Raw genomic sequence first — 18,766 nt, 5'->3', positions numbered from 1 at the left:
TGTTTTGATCGTGGTTCCAACTTCATAGAGCCGTGAAGTTGTTGGCAGTTTTTGCCTGAGCACAACCCTGACTTTTATATCTGCCTTCCTTCCAAATTATCCTGCCTGGAAATGCAGGAAGATGAAGGCTGCGATCCCAGGCTCTCTTCACTCCTCTCCCACCCCTCTTTTTTTTCTTCCCTCCTTTCCTTTTGATTCTTTTGCATGTTTTGTCTGCCTCACAGGCTGCAGCAAGCTGGGGTTGTGTTTCTCCTCTTGTGAAAATACTTGCTCAGCTGGCTGCTGTGTGTCAGCTGCTATTCAAAGGCCGACATGGCCAGGGATTTGGAAGTCGGCCAGCCTGGGGGCCCGGTTGGCTCGGGTGACGTGAATATTGTGCCTGCTGTGCTCCCAGAGGGGGCCCTGAAGGACCCACCTTCCTCCGCTTCCCACACACCACACACGGTGCAAACACTTGCATGGACACCAGACAAGCCGAAAGCCAGGACAGAGACTTCTTTGTAGAAGAGAACAACTCTCCTGATTTGTCCTGGAGGGATGGTGAGTTCATGGCTTTCCTCCTTTATAAAACAGTAACACACTGGCCACCTCCTTCCATTTGTTCCCTCCTCAAGCAACTCTGAAAAACCTGTTTTCTTGGTTTCTCTTTTCTATACTTTCAGATGACCCAAGTGCCTGAAGTAACAACCCCTGTTATTAGCTATCCCCTAACTCTATTTTGTTTTTCTTTCTGCAATCATCATACACACCCCCAGCCCTTAAGTTATGATTTTATATCTATTCATGCAGTACTTGTCTTTCTAGCATAGTAGCTCTTCATTAGACACCCAGTCCCTTGAGGACAGGGTCTCTTTTTTTCCCACTGCTGCATCCTTCGCATTTTCTTTTAATTTTTATTTTAAATTGGACTACAGTTGATTTACAATTTGTGTTAGTTGCAGGCATACAGCAAAGTGATTCAGTTATACATATACATATATCTATTCTTTTTCAGATTCTTTTCCTTTACAGGTTATTACAGAATACTAAGCAGAGTTCCCTGTGCTTAGTATTTTTTTTTCCTTTGAGGTCATACTGTACATTTCTCAGGTATTATTATTTTTTTTAATTAATTAATTTATTTTTGGCTGCATTGGGTCTTTGTTGCTGCACATGGGCTTCCTCTAGTTGCAGCAAGCAGGGGCTACACTTTGTTGCGGTGCACAGCCTTCTCATTGCTGTGGCTTTTGTTGCGGAGCGTGGGCTCTAGGTGTGTGGGCTTCAGTAGTTGTGGCACGCGAGCTCAGTAGTTGTGGCTCGCAGGCTCTAGAGCACAGGCTCAGTAGTTGTGGCGCATGGGCTTAGTTGCTCTGCAGCATGTAGGATCTTCCCGGACCAGGGCTCGAACCTGTGTCTCCTGCATTGGCAGATTCTTAACCATTGAGCCACCAGCAGGTCCTTGTTGATTATCTATTTAAAATATAGTAGTGTGTATATGTCAATCCCAAACTCCCAATTTATCACCCCTTGCCAGCCAACCTTGCTCCTTTGGTAACTATAAGTGTGTTTTCTAAGTCTGTTTCTGTTTTGTAAATAAGTTCATTTGTATCATTTTTTTTTAGAATCCACATATAAGCAATATCATATGATATTTGTCTTTCTCTGTCTTACTTCATTTACTATGATAAGCTCCAGGTCCACCCATGTTGCTGCAAATGGCATTATTTCATTCTTTTTAATGGCTGAGTAATATTCCATTGTATATACATACCACATCTTCTTTACCCATTCATCTGTTGATGGACATTTAGGTTACTTCTGTGTCTTGACTATTATAAACAGCGCTACAATGAACATTGGGGTACACATATCCTTTTGACCCATGGTTTTCTCTGGATATATGCCCAGGAGTGGGATTGCTGGATCATATGATAGCTCTATTTTTAGTTTTGTAAGGAACCTCCATACTGGTCTCCATAGTGGCTGCACCAATTTACATTCCCACCAGCAGTGCAAGAGGGTTCCCTTTTCTCCACACCCTCTCCAACATTTATTGTTTGTAGACTTTTTGGTGATGGCCATTCTGACTGGTGTGAAGTGATATCTCATTGTAGTTTTGATTTGCATTTCTCTAATGATTCGTAATGCTGAATATCTTTCATGTGCCTCTTCACCATCTGTATGTCTTCTTTGGAGAAATGTCTATTTAGGATCTTTTGCCCATTTTTTGATTGGGTTTTTTTGTGTGTGTGACATTGAGCTGCATGAGCTGCTTGTATATTTTGGAGATCACTCCCTTGTCGGTCACATCGTTTGCAAATATTTTCTCCCATTCTGTGGGTTGTCTTTTCATTTTGTTTATGTTTTCCTCTGCTGTGCGAAAGCTTTTGAGTTTAATTAGGTCCCATTTGTTTATTTTTGTTTTTATTTCCATTACTCTAGGAGACGGATCAAAAAGATATTGCTGCAATTTATGTCAGAGACTGTTCTTCCTATGTTTTCCTCTAAGAGTTTTATAGTGTACAGTCTTACATTTAGGTTTTTAATCCATTTTGAGTTTATTTTTGGTGTTAAAGAATGTTCTAATTTCATTCTTTTTTTTTTTTTTTTTTTTTTGCGTGGTACGCGGGCCTCTCACTGTTGTGGCCTCTCCCGTTGCAGAGCACAGGCTCCAGACGCGCAGGCTCAGCGGCCATGGCTCACGGGCCTAGTCACTCCGCGGCATGTGGGATCTTCCTGGACCAGGGCACAAACCCGTGTCCCCTGCATCGGCAGGCGGACTCTCAACCACTGTGCCACCAGGGAAGCCCTAATTTCATTCTTTTACATGTAGTGTTCCAGTTTACCCAGCACCACTTATTGAAGAGACTCGCTTTTCTCCATTGTATAGTCTTGCCTCGTTTGTTGTACATTAATTGACCACAGGTGCATGGTTTCATTTCTGGGCTTTCTATCCTGTTCCATTGACCTATATTTCTGGTTATGTGCTAGTACCATACTGTTTTGATGACTGTAGCTTTATAGTATAGTCTGAAGTCAGGGAGCCTGATTCCTCTGGCTCTGTTTTTCTTTTCCAAGATTGCTTTGGCTATTCAGGGCCTTTTGTGTCTCCATACAAATTTTAAGATTTTTTGTTCCAGTTCTGTGAAAAATGCCATTGGTAATTTGATAGGGACTGCATTGAATCTGTAGATTGCCTTGGGTAGTACAGTCATTTTGACAATATTGATTCTTCCAATCCAAGAACACGGTATATCTTTCCATCTGTATGTGTCATCTTTGATTTATTTCATCACCATCTTATAGTTTCTTGAGTACAGGTCTTTTGCCTCCTTAGGTAAGTTTATTCCTAGGTATTTTATTATTTTTGATGCGATGGTAAATGCGATTGTTTCCTTAATTTCTCTTTCTGATCTTTTTTTGTTAGTGTATGCAACAGATTTCTGTGTATTAATTTTGTATCCTGCAACTTTACCGAATACATTGATGAGCTATAGTAGTCTTTTGGTAACATCTTTAGGATTTTTCTATGTATAGTATCATGTTATTTGCAAACAGTGATAGTTTTCCTTCTTTTCTAATGTGAATTCTTTTTATTTCTTTTTCAGCTCTGATTGCCATGGCTAGAACTTCCAAACTATGGTGAATAAAAGTGGTGAGTGGACATCCTTGTCTTTTTCCTTATCTTAACAGTAAAAAGCTGAAAGCATTTCCTCAGAGCATGATATTAGCTGTAGGTTTGTCATATACGGCCTTTAATTATGTTGACGTGTGTTTCCTCTATGCCTACCTTCTGGAGAGTTTTCATCATAAATTGGTGTTGAATTTTGTCAAAAACTTTTCTACATCTACTGAGATGATCATATGGTTTTTATTCTTTAAATTATTATTGTGGTGTACCATACTGATTGATTTGCAGATACTGAAAAATCCTTGCATCCCTGAGATAAATCGCACTTGACTGTGGTGTATGAAAATTCTTTTTCAGGTAGATTGCTTATCTTCACTTCACTTAGTTGTTCTCCTGGGGTATCTCGTTCCTTCATCTGGGACATATTCATCTGCCATCTCTTTGTGTAACTTTCCGTGATTGTGGTTTCTGTTCCACAGGCTGCAGGGTTTTATTTCTTCTTGCTTCTGCTGTCTGCCCCCTGGTGGATAAGGCTGGCTCAATAGGCTTGTGCCAGTTTCCTGGTGGGAGGGACTGGTACCTGCCCACTGGTGGCTGGAGCTGGTTCTTGTCCCTCTGGTGGGCAGGGCTGTGTCAAGGGGTGTGTTTAGCAGGAAGCTATGGGCTCAGGAAGATTTTAGACAGCTTTTCTGCTGATGGGTGGGGCTGTGTCCCCACCCTGTTGTTTGTTTGTCCTGAGGCGTCCCAGCATTGGAGCCTACAGGCTGTTGGGTGGGGCCAGGTCTTGGTGAGAAAATGGTGGCCTCCAGGAGGGCTCACGCCAATGAGTACTCACCAGAACTACCGCCACCAGTGTCTTTGTCCCCGCAGTGAGCCAGAGCCACACCCTACCTGCACAGGAGACCCTCTAATAAACAGCAGGTAGGTCTGGCCCAGGCTCTTAAGAGGTCACTTCTTTTTCCCCTGGGTCCTGGTGTGCACGAAACCTTGTGTGCACCCTTCAAGACTAGAGTTTCTGTTTTCCCCAGTCCTGTGGAATTCCTGCAATCAAACCCCACTGGCCTTCAGAACAGATGCTCTGGGGGCTCCTGATGCCAGACCCCCAGGCTGGGGAGCCTGACATGGTGCTCAGAACTTTCACTCGTGTGGGAGAACTTCTGCCATATAGTTATTTTCTAGTTTGTGTGTTGCCCACCCAATGGGTATGGGATTTGATTTTATCACGATTGCATCCCTCCTACCATCTTGTTGTGGCTTCTTCTTTGTCTTTGGATGTAGTATATCTTTTTTGATAGCTTCCAGCATTTTTTTATCGATAGTTGTTCAGCAGTTAGTTGTGATTTTGGTGTTTTTGTGAGGGGGATGAGCTCACATCCTTCTACTCTGCCATCTCCTGAGAGTCTCTGTACCCTGAGCACTTTGAGTAATGCCTTCCATGCAGTAGGTACTCAATAAATATTGGTTTAGTGAATGAAAGAATGAATAGATATATCTTCAGAGAAATAAGGATAAGGAAGTTATCTCAGACTTTAAGGCACTGAGGCTGTAACACGCTACAGCATTTAATAGCTTTGGGATTCTTTTAACAGAGACTCACCCAGAGATGAGACGAAAGTCAAGTCAACCACTGGAAATGTTCAGAAGTGAGGCCATCACTGAATGTTCCCCAAGTGTGTGACTGTCTTGCCAGATGCTTCCAGAAAGGCTTCAAGTCAAAGGTCACAATACACAGAGTAGCATTGACTACCCAGTTCTGTAAAAATAATAATGGTAGTTCTAGCTGCCATGGGCTATACATGCTCTCCATTGGTCAGGCCAACACTGTACTAGGAAGGTTAGGGCCTGTGGGCCAGAGCCAGACAACAGGGCTCTGATGCTTGTCTCCACAACTTTCCCACCTCCTAAAATCTCAGTTTTCCCATCTGTAAAATGGGGCTAGTAACAGCACACCCTTCAAAGAGTCCTTGGTAGATGGAATGAGTTGTTCCATGAAGCAATTGCTTATGTAATGGTAGTTATTGTTTCTCCGTGGCCTTCTTCATCTGGACCAAACCTACTTCTACCAGAAAGTCTTTCCCTTTTGACGACTCTCTTCAATTATGACAACCCATCTCTTGAGCTCCTAGGTGGAATCTTGTGGTAAGGTAGCTGGACCAGCTGGCTTCCAAAGAGTGCTATTACCACCTCTGCATTTTCTCACCTGAGAAGAGTGCGGCTTCTCCAGTGTTGTGTTGTCTCTTGTTCGTGTTTCCTCTGTACTTCTTGCACAGAGAGGACACTTCTGAGCCTCATTGTTCCTTTGAGAGCTGACCTAACCCTCCTTGCCTGACCCTACTGTTGAACTCCCTTTAGCCAATCTGGGCACTCAGTTCCTTGTCCCCTGCCTCGCCTGTAAAAAAGTCTCCTTCGGTGTTCTAGGCCCAGTAAATAGTACAAGACAAAGCCTAGCACTAAGACCTGTGATAAACGCAGAGAGAAGCAGGCGAGGCCTGCTGGGCATCCACGCCAAGAGTTTGGGCTCAGCCCTGAGAACAGAACAGAGTCACTCGAGTCAGGAAAGCTGGGATTTCACCTTCTCCTGCAAGACCATTCTTTGATGCCTAGTCTCCTGCTTCATTCAGTTAGATGTCCTGCTGCTCAGAATAAATGGGAGAGAATATCAGTGGATCTATATTGTGAAATAAAATATTAATCTATAACTCATCACACTGAGGTAAGCATTTTCCACATTTCCTTTTCTGAAATGAGACTGTCCATGAAAAATAGTAATTACATATGCTGTATTTTCAAGTCACAGAAAGAAGTTTAAGCTTCAGGAAAGCCCTTTTATATCCTGCCCCTCTCTCTGTATAAATTAAGGCGTAATATCAACTAGAGGAATATTGTCTCTTTTATGTGTAAGGTAAGAAATGTGTCTGAATGTGCAAAGTTTTTAAAAGTAAAGGAGAAAAAAAAAGTCTGTTTCATCAGTAGACAGCAAGCTTCTTCATGGAAATACTTGTCCTTCCATCTGTGTTTGTACAACAGGTTAGAGGGAACACACCCTAACTTCCCTTAGAAGGTACTAACTTTAATGTACCCTCTAAGGGGCTCTTTAAATATAAAAGAAAAGTCTCTGTAATTAAGACTAGGCTGAAAATCTGCCTTCACAGTTTTTGAAGCACAGACACAAAAAGAACAGAAAACAAAAAAAACCTCAGAAAAAAACAGTACTTTTAAAAGAAGGCAAAAGAAAGGGTTTAATACATGAGTTCACGCACTTAATCAAGTGAAGGGCTGTCTGCTGGACAAAAGTGAGGATAGACAAAGAACTTTGATTTTTGCAGCCTGAGCGGAGATGGGAGGAACAGTACTGTGGGCTTAAGATCAAACAAAATGAAAACCGGGATGGCCTCTTTCCGGTTCCCTAAAGCTGTCTGTTCTTATCCTAAAGGTTATGAAAGGTTTTTTGAGGCTTGCTAAACAAATGGGACCCTGTTCCTTCCTTGGGAAAACTTATTTATACTGTATCCGTTTTTAGACCTTGTAAAAGCTGGTGAACTCGGTTCTTCCCCATTAGCCTGAATTCTTCCACACTCAGCAAATATCAACAGGAAAGGGCGTCGGTCATTGATAACCGAGGAAGCAGGGAGCTCACATCAGGCCTTAAGAAGCTAGCAGCACTGCCAGAGGGGAAGACAGGGACACAGTCTCCAGCTCACGTTTATAGAATGACGGGCTTGAAAGGATAAGAGAGATACCAAAAACGAGGTAAATTTATTCTGAGACGATGACAACAGCATCATCGTCTCTTCTGACACAACTCACACTGGTCTGGTCTAAGGATTCATTTTCGAGCTGTCAAAGCTTTCAAGTAGAAAATGATTCTCAGTGGCTAAAACTTGATTAAACAAATTTCACTGTGCAAGAAAAAACTGTTACTTTTGGGAAGACATCTCAGGCAGGAAACCAGAAAATAACAGGGTCAACCAGACAGGAAGTGCCATCCCCATGCAGGGACCCAGGGAAACAGGTGATGGGACAGCAAGGCTCCCAGCAGGACCCATCCTAGAGAGTCAGCTAAGAAGGTTCTCAAAAGGAGGAATTATCAGAGCAGGAAATGGTGCCAACCAGATCCACCTGGAGCAAAATGCTAGGTAGTTTGGCCCAGTGACCAAAGCTGTTATGATCTAAGCGACAAAATAAATATTGATAATATTAAATACCCATAGAATAAGATAAATATCCACAACTTCATACTCATATAAATACATAGTAAAACAAATAAATAAAACGGGCTGGTGAGAGAAAGGACAGATATTTCGTAAGCAGAATATCTATGAATAAATGTAGAAGGGATAAGAAAAACAGAAAATCACCATTAGGCAAACATTACAGTAATAACTGTAGCTGGCAAGAACTACTGATGGACCCTAGAATTAGCAGGTAAAATAATGGTAAAAAACAGGTCTAGTCTCCTTACTAAACAGGTGTTTAGTAGAAACAGGTCAAAGTGCCTTCCCACAAGATTTGTATAAATTACAAGTGGAAAAGGTAGTATCTTTACAGGGAGAAATGTGGAGACACCTTCAGCACATGATGAGATTGGACAGCACACTGGCATCTCCACCCGCATGTGACACCCTGAGTAGGGCTCAACATCATTTCTGTGGTATTCTTGCCTAAAAATGCACAACCTCAATCTAATCATGAGAAAACATCAGAGAAACCCAAAGTGAGAGACAGGCTATAAAATACCTGGTCTGAATTCTTCCCAAGTGTCAAGGTCACGAAAGAACAGACTGAGCAACCGTCACACATCAAAGGAGACTGAGGTGGCCTGGATGCTAAGGTAACGTGGAATCCTGGAGTGGATCCTGTGCCCCATTACTGGGGGCTTGGAAATACAAGTTAGTCCCATAGATTAATTAAAGACATGGTACCAATGTCAATGTCCAATCTTCTGCAGCTGTGCTTGGTTTAGGTAAGGTGTTAGCACAAGGGGAAGCTGGGTGAAGAGCATATGGGAACTCCCTGTGCTACTCACGCAGTGATTCTGTGTGTCTAACATTATTACAAAACAAAGGGTTAAAATTGGTGTTAGCTTGGCTTGACTTAGCATCTAGCCAGGACCACGTTGGGATACATCAATTTTCTAAGGTGAGACCTAAGACCCTGACGGAAACCACTGAGAGAAGGGTCAGAAAAGGATAAAGTGATGTAGACATTAGCCAATCCCATCTCCAAGAAGATCAGGGGACAATGCTCTCTAAAACGATGACATCCCCCTGTACCCCAGAAGAATACTGCATTCCTCAATAACCTCTCTTCATTAGATTTTTCAAAACCTAAACAAATATGTCAAACCATTTTGCTTGTTTTGTTCAACAAAGGGAAGTTATGTCCATAAAAGTAAATTTTGAGTCAAATCCAGTTCCTGTACCATATAATTCTGAAAAACCTTAAAATACAAAAAGAAACTAAAGTCAGATACTTTTCTGAATCATGGTACCCATTTGATAAGAAATAATTCTTATATTACTAGTGTTCATCTCTTGCCAGATATGTAAATATCTGTGGCACGATGCGTCAAGAGAAAAGTAATTATAAACTTCAGGAAAGGAGATAAAATGCTTTGTGCTCCAAACCTGGCTTTCAGCTATAAAACCTAGGCTTTTTAGCACCATTCTGGATCGTTCTGGAATAGCTGTGTCCTACCAGATCTCAATGAGCGCTCTGTATCCCTGGAACCATGTTGAAGCAAAGAGCACAACATCGCGCTCGAAGGCGCGTGAGGCACCACTGCACCGCGACGGTGTCCATGCCTACCTCCCACTGCGCTGCAGCGAGACGTCATCTCCCAGAGCACCAGGGCCATGGAGTAGACATCTGTCTGCTTGAAGGACTCGACATTCTCCAGATTCATCCTGGACTCTAGGACCTCTGGAGCCATGTATCTCGCCGTTCCCACCTAAAGCAGAAAAAGACATTGAGGTCCATCACTGAATTGCAGCTGCGTACCGTACCTATTTTCAAACTATAGCTGATGTTTGTCCCTACACGGGTAGTGGACCTTTAAAAAGCACAATGCTTTTTAAAGTAACGAGACCTGCACAGAAATGTACAGCTTATGTAATTATTTTTTTGAATAAATGAATAAATGAATTAAAAAAAAATTTTTTAATGAATATAAAGAAAAAAAATGCCACAATAAGGAAATGCCAAACCCCAGAGCTGCTTTGTTTAGCCCCGTGACATATGTCATCATATCATGTATACAATAACATCCTTGCAGAGAACCTGAGCGACCACATCAGTGATACTTTTGATGTTGATTTTTGTTTTTGCAAATTAAATATTTTTTCACCCTTGTAACTCCAAGATTTGTGGTGAAATAATAATTGCCATTAATTTTTTGTCACTTGAGAATTGTCTTAATCTTCTTTGTTTACCCCATGGCACATTCTAGTGTGCCGAGCATGTCATATGATTACATAAAATCTCTGCTAAATTGAATTGTATGAAAGTATTTCCATTAAGAGCCCAAACCTGGTCATTTTATAATTTTAATTTTTTCTTTTTTTTTTTTTTTTTGCGGTACGCGGGCCTCTCACTGTTGTGGCCTCTCCCATCGCAGAGCACAGGCTCCGGACACACAGGCTCAGCGGCCATGGCTCACGGGCCTAGCCGCTCCACGGCATGTGGGATCTTCCCGGACCGGGGCACGAACCCGTGTCCCCTGCATCGGCAGGCGGACTCTCAACCACTGCGCCACCAGGGAAGCCCTCATTTTATAATTTTGATGGGCATGCTATGTAGTTTTATTTGAACGATGACTGGTAGTATGAAAACACTGCGATACATAGGAACATATAAGAAATGCTTCTGGGGGAAAAAAATCACTTGAATGTTTGATAATGCAGCTTGTATAGACTGACTAAATAACAATGAAATCCTACCTTCCCAAGGATCCAGGGAATGTCAAGTGAGTAGATAATATCACCCCAAATAACGCTTCTTACTGGCATGCATTAGAAGAAATTTTTCTTTGTAATAGGTCATTGCATGACTTGTTACCCTGGCACAGTAATCTGTCCGTGTTTCTACATGTTTATCTCTACACTTGATGTGTGGCCATGGACCCAGAGAGCTGCCTGAGCAGTGACTAGATGCTTCAAAAGCACTCCCCTCAGCCTGGTGAGAGGAAACAGCGGTGCTCTCAACACTTCGCTCTAACCCACAGCCAAGCTTCCGGTGTGTGAAACATAAAGAATGATGGTAATGTTAGTATCTAATAGCTCCTTAACCAAAAAGGTTTCAATTTTAATCAGTGAGGTGCTTCAAAAGAGGAACTCTTCCTTCACCCAGTCCGTCACTCACTCTACAAATACTTATTGGTCACTTTCCCTGTTCAAGGCCTTGTGATGGATGTGACCAAATGGATGTGGATTTGGACTTCAAGGAGACTGCCTTCTAAAATGGTAAAAAAAAAAAAAAAACCAAAAAAACCAAAACCAAAATAAAAACAATATAAGGACCAAGAATACAGAGTAGCAAGGGCTGAGTACAACCCCAAGACAGGGAAAAGATAGAAATACAGTACTAGCAGTGTTCGAAGCAAAGGAAAATAATGTCCAAATGGAAGAGAAATGAGAACTGACTCAGGGAGAAATGCCTGTCCTAGGCTGGTAAGGATCTGGAGAACCAGGGAGAGAAATGCTGCTGGTTGGCAGAGGTACCCCGGCACGAGAGCGGGGTGCAGTCAGGATTAACTGGATTCCCTGGACCAGTGTCAGAGTGCAGGGCTGATGGAAATGAGAGGGAGGGGTGCCAGTAGCAAGGGGAGGGGCCCAAGGGGGCCGGGGCTGCCCTACCTGCCCGCTGTTGGCCAGGTCATCCACAGACAGAGTGGGGTCCAGCCGCAGGGAGAGGCCGAAGTCACAGAGGCAGCAGGTGAGGTCTCCCTTGACCAGGATGTTGGAGCTCTTGAGGTCCCTGTGCACGATGGGCATCTTGGGTCGGCCGCACAGCGTGTGGTCGCTGTGTAGGTGTGCAATGCCACGGGCCAGCGAGCCGCCCAGCCTGCGCAGGTCCTCCCAGCTGATGACATGGCGCGTCAGGTACTCCTGCAGGTTGCCCTTGGCGTGGAAGGCGGTGATCAGCCAGTACTGCTTGCCCAGCTCCGTCTTGCGCTCCTCAGCTGTCAGGAACTGCAGGATGTTCTCGTGCTTGAGGTTGATGTCCGAGAAGATGTCCTTCTCCGTCTTCCAGGAGGCATATTCTTCATAGGGGAAGATCTTGACGGCCACGGTCTCAAACTGCTCAGACGTGTTCTGCCTCAGCTTGGCCTTGTAGACCTCGGCGAAGCGCCCTTTGCCCACCAGGGTGTCCAGCTCAATGGGCAGCAACTCCGTGTTGTGATTGATGTTGTTGGCGCAGGTGGAGCTGATGTCAGAGCGGTCATCCTCCAGGATGATGGCCAGGTGCTCACTGAACTCCATCAGCTTGCGCGGCTTGCCCGAGTCCCAGGCCGGGCTCAGCTTCTGCTGCCGGTGGACGCGGTAGCAGTAGAAGGTGACAATGACAGCAATGGCGATGCCCAGCGGCGGCAGGAGGCTGACACCTGTCACTTGGAAGATGACCAACAGCAAGTCGGGGTTGTTGGTGGCGTATTCTAAGGTGGAAACAAAGGAGAGAAGGAGCTGGGTCAGCAGGTGTGCACTGGAAGGAAGTGGTCCACACCCCAAGCATCGTAGGTTTTACCTTCAGCATAGTTTCTGTGGACAGCATATGGTGAGTTTTTATTACAGGCATGGATGCTAGTGTGCATTTGTCCAGTCTTGCCTGCCTCTGGCCATCTAGTCAGTATCTCCTACTCTTCCCTCAAAACTCATCTTAGAAATCAAAACTCAACATTGACCAATCAGAGAATTGTGCATGAGCTAATCACATACCCTGGGATGCCCCTCCCACGCCTGGTCTTTAAAAATGGTTTGCTGGCATTATTCACAATAGCCAGGACATAAAAACAACCTAAATGTCCATCGACAGAGGAATGGATAAAGAAGATGTGGTACATATATACAATGGAATATTACTCAGCCATAAAAAAAGAATGAAATAATGCCATTTGCAGCAACATGGATGGACCTAGACATGATCATACTAAGTGAAGTAAATCAGAAAGATAAAGACAAGAACCATATGATATCATTTACATGTGGAATCTAAAATATGGCACAAATGAACTTATCTATAAAACAGAAACAGACTCACAGACACAGAGAACAGGCTTGTGGTTGCCAAGGGGTAGGGGAGGTGGGAGAGGGATGGATTGGGAGTTTGGGGTTGGCAGATGCAAACCATTACATATAAAATAAACAACAAGTTCCTACTGTATAGCACAGGGAACTACATTCAATCTCCTGGGATAAACCATAATGGAAAAGAATATTAAAAAAAGGATGTACCTATATATATAACTGAATCACTTTGCTGGACAGCAGAAATTAGCACAACATTGTAAGTCAACTATACTTCAATTTAAAAAATGCTTCACTGAAACCCTTCGGGAGATTTGGGGTTTTGGCGGGGGTGGTGGGCATGAGCTACCTGTTCTCCTTGCATGGCCCTGCAATAAATCTTTCTCTGCTAAAAAAAAAAAAAAAAAAAAAAACCACAAAAAACGCCCACAAAGCTCAGCTTAAACGTCACTCCCTAAAGGAAATTGAGGGAAACATTCTATTTTATATATTCTCATAGCATGCCACATTTTTCCTGTGCAAGAAGTGAGCACAATTTGAGTTAAATAACTATGACTCCATTTATTGGTTTCATATCTGCCTTTCCCTACTTTCCCCACCCCAGCAGACTGAGAGCTCTATGCTGCCAGGGACGATGCCTTTCTTCTCCATGACTGTAACCAGCACTTAGCACACATGAGGGCCTTAATAAGTGTTGAATAAATGGATGAAGCATTTACTGAGTGTTCACTAAGCTCCAAGCACTGCAGGAGGTTTTGGGAATACAGAAAATGACAACTCCTGCCTCCAGAGTGCTCACGTATATGGTATCTGGTGAAAACAAAGAGACAGCCACAGTCCTGCCGCAGTCTGTGCTCTTTTGTAAACTCTAACTTGTCCTGTTCTGCTCAACACCCAGGCTACCGTGAAACATCAGCTTTGGGCCTACTGGTCTGTGGTAAGGGTCTCTTTGGAAGTCAGTTACCTTATATCCCCGTAATGTTTCTCTTTTCAGTGTCATGTGATTTATAGCTTCATAGAACAGGGATATTTAGTAGCAATAATGGAAACATTAGTGAGAGAAGTTATAGAAGGGAAGTGCAGGCCAGTTTCCTGACTGGGACCAGTGAGGCAGGCTCTGTGGGGGAATGGAGAAGAGCCCTTATCACCAGCTAAGTAACTACAATGTCTTGTTCCTCAAACTTTGATTCATGAGCTGGCCTTGGTTGGCTCTGGTTAAATAGTTTTCTTCTTGGGAAGAAGAACGCGGTTGGAGATGCTCAGTGGGCAAGAGTCAGGGAAACATAGTTATAGTTCAGGGAGAGCTTTGTGCTAGCCTGTCTCCACTGGAAACGGATGCCAGAATTCTATTACTTTATCAGTCATTCATTTTCTCTCAAAGGTGCCCACTAAGGAGCAGTCCTCATGTTCAGAAGCTAGATTCATTCATTAAACACAGAACTACTGAGGTCCTACTAGGGGATGGGACAGCCCTCAAAGTGGGGATGACCCAGCAGATAAGTTAGGATGTGTCTACACCTGCCCGGCAACATCCAGCAGTCTGGGATGGAAGCTAATGTGTGCCCCCATCTATGCTGGAGTGTGGGAAAGACAGAGAGACAGGAATGGCACAGTGGTAAGGACTGTGAGCTGGCCAGTGAAGGATGAGAAGCAGTCAATGATGGCAGAAGGAATGTTATGTGGAGAAGTAAGAATACAGGATCTACCTGAGGAAGAGCAGGAGTCCCAAACTGACAACTGTGCACAAAGGAATAGAGAGGAAAGTTTGGGTAGGTGGTTTGGGACCAGACATCATGTCCAAGGACGGATTCATAATTATATAACTGGCAGTATTCACCTACTGGCAGTGATTTTAAAAAGTGATGAGAATACAGTCCAGGTGGAACAGAGATAATCTCTCAAAGGGAACCCATTACCTAAATGGTATTTGATGCCTTCACTTAAAGAAGCACAGAGAGAAATGAAACTAAGACAATGTCAAGTGGCACTATGATTAACTACCTATTCTTTTTTTGTTTGTTTGTTTTTGTTTTTGTTTTTGTTTTTGCGGTACACGGGCCTCTCACTGCTGGGCCTCTCACTGCTGTGGCCTCTCCCGTTGTGGAGCACAGGCTCCGGATGCATGGGCTCAGCGGCCATGGCTCACGAGCCTAGCCGCTCCGCGGCATGTGGGATCCTCCCAGACCGGGGCATGAACCCGTGTCCCCCGCATCGGCAGGCGGACTCTCAACCACTGCGCCACCAGGGAAGCCCACTACCTATTCTTAAGAGAAGTTCTAAGTGGAAATGCCAACTTCCACTGACTATTCTAGATGAAAGCCTTAGGTCTTACACCTATTTGATGCCACTAAAAACATGAAAAGTACCCCCAAGCATCAGGATTTCAGCAACCAAAAGGGAAAAAAAAAATCACTATTTTTGAGGAAGATACATGAATGTATTAAAAAGAATAGACAAATTCGACAAGGTAGCAGGATACAAGATTAACATACAGAAATTGGTTGCATTTCTTTATACTAACAGTGAAATATCAGAAGGTGAATGTAAATAAACAATCCCTTTAAAAAGCACATCAAAAAAAATAAATAAACTTCACCACAGAGGTGAAAGACTTAATATGCTGAGAACTACAAAACATTAATAAAAGAAATTAAAGATGATTCAAAGAAATGGAAGATATCTCATGCTCTTCGACTGGAAGAATTAATACTATTAAAATGGCCATACTACCCAAAGCAATCTACAGATTTAATGTGATCCCCATCAAATTACCCCTGACATTTTCACAGAACTAGAACAAAAAATCCTAAAATTTATATGGAACCATAAAAGACCAAGCCAAAGCAAACCTTAGGAAAACAAAGCAGGAGGCATAACCTTTCCAGACTTCAGACAATACTACAAAGCTACAGTAATCAAAACAGCATGGTATTGGCACAAAAAGAGACATACAGATCAATGGAACAGAATAGAGGGCCCAGAAGAAAACTCACACACCTACAGTCAATTAATCTTCAACAAAGGAAGCAAGAATATAAAACGGGAAAAAGATAGTCTCTTCAGCAAGTGGTGCTGAGAATGTTAGACAGCTGCATGTAAATCAATGAAGTTAGAACACACCCTCACACCATACACAGAAATAAACTCAAAGTGGCTTAAAGACTGAAACATAAGACATGACACCATAAAACTCCTAGAAGAGATCATAGGCAAAAAATTCTTTGACATAAATTGTACCAATGTTTTCTTAGGTCAATCTCCCAAGGCAATAGAAATAAAAACAAAAATAAACAAATGGGACCTAATCAAACTTACAAGCTTTTGCACAACAAAGGAAACCATAAACAAAACAAAAAGAAAACCTATAGAATGGGAGAAAATATCTGCAAAGATGTGACTGACAAGAGCTTAATTTCCAAAATATACAAACAGCTCATACAACTCAACAACAACAAAAAAAAAACCCAATCAAAAAATGGGCACAAGACCTAAATAGACATTTCTCCAGAGAAGACATACAGATGGCCAACTGGCACATGAAAAGATGCTCAACACTGCTAATTTTTAGAGAAATGCAAATTAAAACTACAGTGAGGTACCACCTCATACCAGTCAGAATGCCCATCATTAAAAAGTCTACAATTAACAAATGCTGGAGAGGGTGCAGAAAAAAGGGAACCCTGTTACACTGTTGGTGGGAATGTAAATTGGTGCAGCCACTATGGAAAACAGTATGGAGATTCCTCAAAAAACTAAAACTAGAGTCACCATATGATCCAACAATCCCACTCCTGGGAATATACTCTAACAAAAGTATAATTCAAAAAGATATATGCACCCGTATGTACATAGCATCACTATTTACAATAGCCAAGACATGGAAACAACCTAAATGTCCATCAACAGATGAATGGATAAAGATGATGTAGTGTGTGTCTCACACACAATGGAATATTAGCCATCAAAAAGAATAAAATAATGCCATTTTTCAGCAACATGGATGGACCTAGAGATTATCACACTAAGTGAAGTAAGTCAGACACAGAAAGACAAATACCATATGATATCACTTATATGTGGAATCTAAAATACGATACAAATCTACGAAACAAAAACAGACTCACAGATATAGACAACAGACTTGCCAAGGTGGGGAGGGGCAGGAAGGAATGGGAGTTTGGGATTAGCAGAGGCAAACTATTATATATAGGATGGATAAACAACAAGGTCCTACTATATAGCACAAGGAACTATATATTCAATATCCTGTGTCAAACTATAATGGAAAAGAATATATATGTCTGTATAACTGAGTCACTTTGCTGTACAGAAGAAATTAGCACAACATTGTAAATCAACTATACTTCAATAAAATTTTAAAGAATAGGAAGAAGGAAACAATTTGGTGATTGAATCTTGAAAACCTAAGTTCTTACACTGTCAGACTTGAGTGGGACCCAAGGCAGGTGGGACTAGAGGCTTCAGTGTGGTGGGACAAAGTGATTACAAGAAAGATTGGAACTACAAGTGAAACAGAAGGTCTTGTGCAGAAGTATGGATGGTCTCTCTTGTCCAACAAAGAATGAACCTGGAGATCAAGATTGAGGGGACAGATGAAATGATATTGAGATGTAGCAGAAAGTAAGGTTCCCCTCCTATAACTCCACCTCTACTATCTGGACTATCCAATGGGCGTGTTTTCTTCAGGTGGACACTTGTCTTTAACAACATAAAATGTCTTATAAATAAATGGGTTTGATTCTCTGATTGCTTGTTCCTCCCATGAAAAAGTAAGCTCTACAAGGGTAAATCCACACGTATTGATCACCAGGCTCTACCCAGCAGCTGACTCAGGGCGGGGCACTTAGGTACTCAGCAAATGTTTCCTGTAGAAGCTGAATGAATGATTACTTATGTGGGACAATATCCCTCCCATTCTTGGATAAAGAAGATGTGGTACATATATACAATGATGGAATACTACTCAGCCATAAAAAGAATGAAATAATGCCATTTGCAGAAACATGGATGGACCTAGAGATTATCATACTAAGTGAAGTCAGAAAGAGATAGACAAATACCATGTGATATCACTTACATGTGGTATCCAAAATATGACACAAATGAACCTATCTGTGAAACAGAAACAGAATCACGGACATAGAGGACATTGCCAAGGGGGGAGGGATGGAGTGGGAGGCTGGGGTTAGCAGATGTAAGCTTTTATATATAGAATGGATAAACAACAGGGTCTCTACAGCACAGAGAACTATATTCAATATCCTGTGATAAACCATACTGGAAAAGAATATGAAAAAAAAGAATGTGTGTGTGTATATATATATATATATATATATATATATGTATAACAATCACTTTTCTGTATAGCAGAAATTAACACAACATTGTACATCAACTATACTTCAATTAAAAAAAAAAAAATCCCTTCCTTTCTTTATGCTCTACAGCAGGGGTTGGCAAACTATGGCCCCAGGGCCCACAGGCTGCTCCTGTACAGCCTCAAGAGCTGTGAATTTTTCATTTTTAAAGGCTCGTTTAAATACAAAAAGAAACTAAGTAGTTCATACAACAGAGATCATATCTGGCCCAGAAAGCCTAAAATATTTACTACCTGGCCCTTTACAGAAAAAGTTTACTAGCCCCTCTTCTACTGGTGTTATTTTAACAACCTGCAATGCATTGGCAGAATTTGGAGAAGCTTCATTCTGGCCCAATGTGAATATTCTTTTACATATGAGAAAACAACACAACGAAAAAATTTTAAATATTAACTGCATAATTACTCAGCTATGTCTCCAATTCATTAAGGGTGTAAAACATCCAAATGAACTGTTCATGTATCCCTGATAATTTTATTCTCTAATTCCTGTCCATATATGTAAAAGGGTCTTCC

General features: G+C 42.2%; 1 protein-coding gene across 2 annotated transcripts in view; it reads right to left on the bottom strand.

Moving 5' to 3' along the window:
• Positions 1-18,766, bottom strand: part of TGFBR2 (transforming growth factor beta receptor 2) — a 105,784-nt gene that overhangs the window by 12,745 nt on the left and 74,273 nt on the right. For both annotated transcript variants that reach the window (XM_079933907.1, XM_079933908.1), the window contains 2 exons: positions 11,464-12,263; positions 9,419-9,560 (listed from right to left, as the gene is read on the bottom strand). In XM_079933907.1, coding sequence (XP_079790033.1) covers positions 9,419-9,560; positions 11,464-12,263 — 942 coding nt within the window. The remainder of the gene's footprint in view (positions 1-9,418; positions 9,561-11,463; positions 12,264-18,766) is intronic.

This window comes from Stenella coeruleoalba (genome assembly GCF_951394435.1).
Source record: "Stenella coeruleoalba genome assembly, chromosome: 10".
In the NCBI taxonomy this organism is placed as follows: Eukaryota; Metazoa; Chordata; class Mammalia; order Artiodactyla; family Delphinidae; genus Stenella; species Stenella coeruleoalba.
The sequence above is the reverse complement of the archived record's forward strand: the minus strand, read 5'-3'. Positions and strand labels throughout refer to the sequence as shown.